The following is a 9,346-nucleotide window of genomic DNA, read 5'->3' as shown; positions in this document are numbered from 1 at the left end:
AACTTCCACACAGTGCTCACGGATGTAGACCCTATGCTCAACGACGTTATTTAGAGGTAATAAAATACATTAATGTTATTTAAAATTGTTATTAACATTTGTACAAATATATTTATTGTTTTTTCACTTATTATAGGAAAAAATGGGAATCAAGTCGCAGCATATTGAGGGTTGGAGACAAATGCGCTACAAAGAAGGTTCGGGTTGGTGTACAAGTCGAGCAGAAGAAGATTGGGTAAGTGATAAACGAAATGAATATGTTGTTTAAATATATTATTATTAATTATAGTTTCTTGTTTAAGGAATATTATTATTATTTGAATGTTTAAGTTTATTTGTTTGTTTTAATTAACGTATGTTAATTGTTTTCTTTATTTTAAGAGAAAATTCAAAATGAATATGAGAAAATGCAAAACGAGATTGGGGAAGGAGGAGAAGTAAACGAGGAAGAATGTTTAGAACGTACCATTGGGACGAGACGTGGACATGCTTGCTGTAACATCCGGATTCCCAAGTACAATATTTATTCTTTATTTTGGAAGGACTCGGCGAGTTGATGCTTAGACTCGCCAAGTAGAGTCGCGAATTCCATCCGGGTTAATGACCGAACTCGGTGAGTCGAGTAGTGGACTCAGCGAGTCTGCGCTGTTTAATGAAGCCCTAATTCCCGAGGATTGAGACCTATTTAAAGGGGCTTATAGCCACCAATTGCGGCTACCAGACCCCCTGAGTGAAACCCTAAGTGATCTAGAGCGTTTGTGAGGAAGAAGAGGCCATTTTTGATCCTTGTGTGGGTGTTTTTGCAAGAAGAAGATGACCAAGGCAAGAGGAAGCTGAAGAGGGTGCTATTCTGTGGATTTCAGAGCCTAAGGGCTTCATATTGAGGTATATATTCGATCCTTCTTCAGTTTTGGGTGTTAATCCTTGAGAGTTAGGGTTTCTAGCCCATTTAGAGTGTGAATGATGGTGCAATTGGTCCCTTCTTGTGTTGAGGCTTTGGATCTGGATCCAAAGAGGTCCAGAGACCTTAACTCCTTGATCTTTATGGGGTGACATTGGGTAATATGAGCTTAGAGTGACATATTGAGGCCATTTCTTCAAATAGAGCCATTGGGTCTTTGCATGGGCATCAAGATCCAGACTTTATGTGTTTATATTGCTTAAGGAGGCCAGATCTATGGGTTAGTGGAACGGATCTGATCTTAGAAGGTCTTTTGAGCTTGATCATGGCATGAACTCGTCGGGTCCCAAGAACAGACTTGACGAGTAGGGCTAGGGTTTTCCCATAATTCACTCAGTGAGTAACTTGCCGAGTTGGGGGAATGACTCGGTGAGTCAGAGGGAAATAGAGGACTGGAGTTCAAGGCGGAACTCATCAAGTTCATAATGGGACTCGACGAGTTGAGTCGGGGTGGCCCCGCGATTCATGCCAGGTGTAACCCGTCGAGCAGGGGAAAGACTCGACGTGTCATGCGAGACTAGAGGGATAGTGGACACGCTTAGACTCGCCGAGTCGCCCAAGTGCACTCGGCAAGTTGGGTCAAAGTTTAACCGTTGACTTTGTTGACTTTGAGGGTTTGGTCAACAATGGGGTCTTCGTGTCAAGAGAGGGGTAAAATGGTCTTTTACCCTTCTGAGGGTGCCAAGAGAGGGTTGAGTCTAGTCTCAAGAGTTATATTTATGAGAGTATTTACTTTATGTGATTAGGCGAAGGCTAGACCATATTTCTACCGAGTCAGAGATTTACCGAGACATCTGAGGTGAGTCTTCTCACTATACTTTACCTAGAGTGGTAACAGAGTTATGTGACAGAGTTATGTGACAGAGTTATTGTATGCTATCTATGTGATGTTTGGCACTGCATTATTTCTATGTGATTTATGATGTGTGTGTATCAGAGTTAGGACCGGAAGGTCCACAAAGCTAGGACCAAAGGGTCTATAGAGTTAGGTTTAGAGTTATGTGCCAGTGTATTTGTATGCTATTTATTTTATGGGATTTATTGTGGTATGTGTTATGCATGATTCAGAGTCATCCGAGTTAGGACCTTTGGGTCCATAGAGTTAGGGCCAGAGGGTCCACAGAGAGTTGGGACTGGAGGGTCCCACTGAGACACACTGACCAGAGGGTCAACAGAGTTATAGCCTTGAGTGGCTAATACGTGTTAGGGTGGTATTTTGGGGAACTCACTAAGCTTCGTGCTTACAGTGTTTTGTGTTATATGTTTCAGGTTTTCTCAGGATCGCGGGACGGCACCGGCTCGATTGTACACACCAGAAGAAGAGTTGGTTTTGAGGATCCTGACCTATTAGTTGATTGAACAAGAGAGTCATGTATTGTAATTTAAACAAAAGGGACATTCTTATGAAAAGTGTTAAAGAGATAAACGATTTTAAACGAAAATTTTGTTTTAAAAATTTCGGTGTTACACTCGCGGGGTGGGTAGGAGACCAACCGCCAACTTCGGTTTAATTCCAAATGAACGGCCTTCCACTTCCAAATCATCTCAATCTCAACCCCAATCTCAATCCCAATTTGATGCAAAACAAATGCAAGAATATTTGCAACAATATAATGCATCATTGGCGGCATGTATTCCGAACTTCCAACCACCACCATTTCCTAACTTTCTATTCAACTATAACACACAAGCAAGTACCTCTCAACAATTTGCCGAAAGGATGGAAGAAGAAGAAGAAGAAGAAGAAGAAGAAGAAGAAGGAGATGACGATTATGACAATGAGATGACGATTATGACAATGATGGTTGATGTTTTTTTAGTATTATGAACAATGTTAGTTAACTACTTATTGTAATATTAAACTTGAATGTGATGTTTTGAATTTGAACAATGGTACCTAGTTAATGAATTTCAATTGATATATGCTGCAATGTTTTTTGGATTTGTTAAAAATGCAGGAATGGTAATGTACAAAACCTGTAAAGCTAAAAAAACAACCAGTAGCTATCCCGACGACAAGTCGTCACTATAGGTCCATAACCGATAACTATTAAAACCCTATAGCGACAACATGGCGTCGTAATAGCTTTAACCTGTCGCGACGATATGTCGTCGCTATAGGTGTCCCGACGACATGTCGTCGCCACAGGTTTTTAATAAAACTTTATTTTTTCCCCCCGAAAATATCGTTGACAAAAGCTGTACTGACAACATGTTGTCGCAATAGAGTACGCTATGCCGACGACATCTATGTCGACGACGTAATAGACCTATGCCAACACACCTGCGCCGCCGACCCTTTTCTGACGATTTGTCGTCGCTATACCCTATACCGACGACTTATCGCGTGGATAGGGTCTAAATTTGGCGTCTCGGTCCGATTGTTGTAGTGTAGCACAACGGAGAAGACGAATCTTTTGCCTTAAATAGTGTGTATTGGTGTTTAATATAAGAGAAAAAAATGTGGTTGTTATTTAGGAAGAGAGAGGGAATGAGGAAAGGTGGAAAATAAATGTGTGAATGAATAACAACAATATCAACGATAAGAAAACGGAAAAAAAAAATTAAATAACCTCCTGCGTATATTCTTTTTATTTATCTTTCTATGTATTTGAAATGTTAGCAAGTATCATATTTTCATAAAATTAATAAAATTTTAAGATATTTGTCATGATTTTATATAGAAAATTAAAAGCTTTCTATAGCAAACTTAACAAAAACTATGGAAGTTAGTGGTCTGCAAGATAATAAAACGATAAAGAGTGCTCGTGCCATATTTTATAGAACTGCGGGACAATTTCTGTAGTTTACCTAATCTTATCGGTGTTTTTTGTTTCCCTCCTCCGATCTATTTGGAGATCAATCGTTTTATAACGAAACGAAGATTTCCATTTATCAGTGTTCCGTTTCCTTGTTCCAAACCCTAAACCCTAAAAACTAACCTCAAACGCTATGTCGCCTCCTTTTACTCGGTTGACTTCTTGCTGTAATTATCTGGTAAAACGTTCCTGGAGTCTACGTTGGACATCCGTTAGATCGCTTGCATATGCAGCATACTCCGACGTGTTAGACTCATCTTCGGATACCAATGTGTTATGTCATCCGCTTGAAAAACTTGGTAAGTTTAAGGCTATTGAAACGTATGACCAGTTGAAAAGAGAACGGAGCAGTGCGTTGTTATTTATACGTCAACTGAAAGAGTCTGGTTTTAAACATGATTTAGAAACTTACATGGCAGTTGTCCGATTGTTGTGTCATTGGGATTGGGGTATGGATGCAACGTCAGATAACTTAATTAATGATGTTATTGATAATACAAATTGGGAAGTTGTTACTTTTGAAATTTCTGATGATCTGTTTGACGCATTGATGGAGGAAAAGTTGATAAAAGCTGTTGACGGGTTGGTTGAGGTGTATGCAAGTGCTGGAAAGTTTGAGGAGGCCATACACACCTTGTCTGAGATGAAAAGTAAGGGAGGACTTGTTGTGTCAACACGAACTAGTAATTTTGTAATGTGGGAGTTAATTAAACAGGACAAAGAGGAGATGATAGTGTCGGTTTTCAGAGAACTGATGAGGAATGGGATGATTCCGGATGTGCTTACATATGCGATGCTGATGAAAGATATTTGTAGGAATGGTTGTTTGAAAGAAGCTTGGAACGTGATTGAAGAAATGAAAGAGGCTGGAGTTGAACCTAATGCTTTGATTTATAGTATGTATATTAATGGGCTTTGCCGCAAAGGGAAAACTGATTTAGCTTTTCAGTTAGTAAAGAATTTGAGGAAGTCAAATAAGCCAGTTGATGTTTTAGCATATTCTTGTGTCATTCTAGGTTTTCTAAAAGAGTCGAAGCTACAAGATGCAGAAGATGTGTTTCTTGACATGAAGCTTAGAGGAGTTGTCCCTGATGCGTTGTGTTATGGCAACTTAATTCGAGGGTATTGTCAGAAAGGGGACATTGATAAGGCATTGGATCTTTGTAAGGAAATGGAATCAAGAGGTATTAAAACCGATCATAAGTTTGTCAGGCGGATGATTCAATACTTGTGCGCTTTGGACATGCCTGATGAAGCTCTATGCTTATTCAAGCATTTTACTCAGCAATCAATGTTTTTTGTTGATGGGGTCTCGTTTAATATTGCGATTGATGCTGCATGTAAACTAGGGAAAATGGATGATGCAATGTGGTTGCTAGAAGAGATGAAAAACAGGAAAATCAAGCCTCTTGTATTACAGGCACAAGCAGGTACTACAAATTAACCAATAAGATGTATGTATGTATGTATATTTGTGTATGTATATGATATAGAAATATCATATTTTTACCAATTGCTGTTATAATTGTGCAAGTGTTCTCTTTTTTCTTTCTAACTCGAACACATGCAAAATTATTACATCACAACATATTTGTTTTTCTTTTATAAGCCTAGAACCAAGTAAAATTATTTTATTTTACTTTCTTCTTCATTCATTTTTTTCTAACTTATTAGGCCATCCACAATAGGAGTTGTATGAGGGTTTAATAAAATAAATATGAATATAATAAAAAGGAGCGAGAGTGTAGAGTTGAATGACCATGCAATGGTTCAATGGATTTGTAATGGAAATTTATGAATTTTTTAAGAATTTAAATGAATATATATATATATATATATATATATATATATATATATATATATATATATATATATATATATATATTCTTTTTCCTACTTGGCATTTCATACAACTCTCCATAGATTTAATCCATTGGAGATGGCCTTAGGCTTATGTAACTCCCACATATTAATGTAAACCCTATATAATACTAATCATATATAGTATAAGTTTGATATCTTTACAGATTAATTATCTTTAAATTTGATTTATTAAAGGCTAATTAAATTTGGTACAGATGACCAAAAACACCAAAATGGTCATTTTGACAAAAAAAAAATGTTGTAGTGTTCAAGATGTTCTTATATTAGTGGTCCAGATGACTTTAGTGACAAAATGGTCAAATTGACCAAAAAGGTAAAAATGACAATTTTGACAAAAAAAACTATTGTAGGGTTTCAAGGTCAAGGGATCCAAGCAAACGTGGGTCAAGATGAAGGGGTTCAAACTGAAGGTATTCATGATGGAGTGATTCAAGATGCTATGGGTCAAGCTGAAGTGGGTAATGTTGGACAATTACGTACTACGCAACAAACTCTTGCACTACGTAAGTTGACTAGTCTCAATACTCATCATGATGTGGTTCTGAAGGAGTTTAGGAATCTGGTAAAGATGAAGATTAGGAAGGCAGTTTAGGATAAAGATTGTGGAGGTAGCAGCTTGGACAAGCATGTCCAATTAGATGAAGCCTAGGTGTACCTAGTGACATTTTATTTTGCATGTTAAGATGTTTAAATCTTTAGTAGTACTTTTTTATGTTATTTTCATATGCTTTTTGTAGACTATATGTTTGGTAAATTTATAAGCTTATCGAGCTTTAACATGCAAGATAAATTTTGGTATTTTGATAAGTTGATGTTTCATGATTTGATAGCAGCCTCTTAATGTATTCTATTTTGGTAAGTTCTTAATTTATTATGCTATTTAATTTCATAGCAGCCTCTTAATATATGCTATCTTGATAAGATCTTATTGCTTCATTGTTTAATAGCAGCCTTTTGAACAAGCTTTTGCTAATGTATGCTGTAACATGTGACAAAACAAGTAATGACATTTGGACATTTACATTGATTGATGACATTGCAACCATTACAAATAACACCAACAAATTAACCAATTTATCATAACTAATACAAAACATCATTAGAAAAAGCACGATTAACATTACATTAACCAAAACCCTTTCTCATTTTACATGAAAACATCAGTAACATTGCAAAACCCTTTCTCATTTTCCTAGCCTCTACTTGTGCACAGTCAACTGTTTCCCCAAATCTTTTTTCCTTTTTCTTTATATTTTTGTAACTTTGACTTTTACATTTTGGCCTCTTAATTTCTCCATTTCTACAACTAACAGTTTCTGTTTTTCTATCAATTCCTCATGAGCCAGTTCTTTCTCATGCACATTGATTATATAAAAGATGATAAAAGCTTGATCTAGGGCCAAAACCTGGAATAGTATTTGATCCAACACATTCTCATACCGACTTAATAAACTACAGTGTATATATACATTAAAACAGAGGAAAACGTAAACTTTTTGGGCTTAAAATTGGTTACTTCTTTCACATCCCCATTCCCCATTACTTGTTTGATTACTGATAACAAGCCTAAAAAGAAACACCAATTAAAACGATAATTTTTAAAAAAAAAAAGTTACATAACTGATAGGATCAACTTAAAATAACTGAAAGACAAAATTTCACGATTGGTCCCTGTGGTTTACACAATATCGCACTTTGAGGACTTTCTAGCAAAAAGTCACGCAAATGGTCCTTAAGGTTTCATTTAATTGCGCGATTGGTCCTTGACCCTTACCCCGTCATTTTTGAGCCGTTAGTGAAGGGGTAAATTTGTCTTTTCATCTTGTTGTGCATCAGAGTATATAATTTAAGTTCCGCCTTTGTATCCTTCTACTTCTCGTTCCTTGCCTCTGTTCTTCCCTCCCTGCTCACATTCTATTCCAAAATTGAAGAAGATGGTGATATGCCACTGTGGAAGGCCGGCGATTTTGGTGACATCGTGGACTGACTTGAACCCAGGTCGTCGATTTTGGTCATGCTCAAGGTTAGGAGGAACATGCAGCTTTTTTGGATGGTTCGACCCTCCCATGTGCCCTAGGTCAACTGTTGTGATTCCAGGGTTGTTGCGTGGAAGAAACAATCTCGAAGCAAGATTGATGATGGTGAAATGGCTACTTTGTCTGAGTTGGTTGTTTTTCATGGTGTGTTACCTTTTCAAGTAAAAAATCAAGAAGCATTGGGGGGGGGGGGGGGGGGGGGGGGGGGGGAATCTATAACTTGGAATCTGTCTTTTGGTCCCATTTTGTCATAGCTTTTGAAGGATTTTCCCTATGATTGTATGTAATGTTGGGACAAGAAAATGTAACAGATATAATATGTAATGTAAGTTTGATGTTTAGTTTTAATGTGATGGATATTATATTAGCAAGGAAGGAAATTGTCAATTTGATTGCATGTAAGTGTAATGTTGATTATTAAAGTGCAGTAACATAGCCAAAAAACTAATTACCAAAGTAGCATTACCATTAACCATAATGCATGTAAGTGTAATATCATGTTACAAACATAGAATACCCAAAAGACCTATCAAAAGTAGTTGTTTTGACTGACATACCATAACCAAACTTAGTAAACATGTTCTAACTTTAATTAGACATAATAGCAAAAGATTACTTAGAAATACAAACTAAGCTACAACATGTTTTCCCTTCTTTTGTCCACCCCCCTATCCAGCTTCACTAGGACCTCCCTGCCCCTTGCAAGTCCTAGCATTGTGACCTTTGTTGTGGCATTTGCTACAAGTGACTGTCAAGTGTTTCCTACTTAACTTGGTACTTTGAGTTGGCTCATCAACTGCCCTCTTCCTTTTTTTCTGTGGCCTACCAACCTATAAACAAATTCATATGGTTACATATTAACAAGTTTATTAAATAGTTTCAAATTAAATTAAACAAAACATGTATGACAACAAACCTGTTTGTGATGTTTGGGTGGGAGAAGGGTTGTTGGACAATCAGATCTAGGCCACATGCTCCTTCCATTTATTGGGTCAATTGTGTGTTGGTACATAGCATTCCATGTACTGAGCCAGTAACATTTGCTCACCCAAGCCTCAGGATCTCCACATTCTGACCCATTCTGCATCTTATCATACATTGCAGCAATAGCATGCTGGCATGGAATACCTGTAATGTCCCATTTCCTGCAAGTGCAACTCCTCTCTTTCAAATTCACAACATACTGCTCCATCCATAAACCAGTCACTTGATATTTATCAGCTCCATTAAATAGAACCCTCATCTTACTTGCCTCTGTCTTATTGTTTTCTAAGATTGTTGTTGCAGTTGTACTTAGAGAACCTTTGCATTTATCTAGCACCTTATGAACATTTACTATTCTCTTTGTGAGGTATTCTCTAATATATTCCAAACAAGTGATTATAGGCTTGTCCCTTGCCTCATCTAGCTTGGAGTTAAATAGCTCCATTAAATAGAACCCTCATCTAATTTTTCCCTAGAAGACCCAACAACTTTTCCCTTCTTTTGGTTCCTATCTAGTTCAGGGGATACATCAGTAACCAACTCCTCAATAATAACCTTGGTGGGGGACAAAAAATAACTGTTAACCCTTGTGTGCCCATGCTCTATGTAGATACTTAAAAGGTTATTTTTTTCCACATAATTTGACAATACATGCACATCCC

The 9,346-nt window shown here is 37.1% G+C and overlaps 2 protein-coding genes across 2 annotated transcripts; one reads left to right on the top strand and one right to left on the bottom strand.

The window, feature by feature from the left end:
• Window positions 1-3,889: 3,889 nt before the first annotated feature.
• LOC144997673 (uncharacterized) lies at window positions 3,890-6,303 on the top strand. The gene is made up of 2 exons (XM_078957552.1): window positions 3,890-5,210; window positions 6,015-6,303. The coding sequence occupies exons 1-2, from the start codon at window positions 3,914-3,916 to the stop codon at window positions 6,254-6,256; spliced, it is 1,539 nt and encodes a 512-aa protein (XP_078813678.1). The 5' UTR covers window positions 3,890-3,913; the 3' UTR covers window positions 6,257-6,303.
• A 2,065-nt stretch (window positions 6,304-8,368) lies between these two features.
• Window positions 8,369-8,943, bottom strand: LOC145005474 (uncharacterized). Its single transcript, XM_078964560.1, has 2 exons — window positions 8,617-8,943; window positions 8,369-8,530 (listed from the first exon to the last, which is right to left on the bottom strand). Exons 1-2 carry the CDS (start codon window positions 8,941-8,943, stop codon window positions 8,369-8,371), a joined length of 489 nt encoding a protein of 162 aa, XP_078820686.1.
• Window positions 8,944-9,346: the final 403 nt, after the last annotated feature.

This window comes from Lactuca saligna, chromosome 1 (assembly GCF_052625555.1).
Source record: "Lactuca saligna cultivar CGN05327 chromosome 1, ASM5262555v1, whole genome shotgun sequence".
Lineage (NCBI taxonomy): Eukaryota > Viridiplantae > Streptophyta > Magnoliopsida > Asterales > Asteraceae > Lactuca > Lactuca saligna.
The sequence above is the reverse complement of the archived record's forward strand: the minus strand, read 5'-3'. Positions and strand labels throughout refer to the sequence as shown.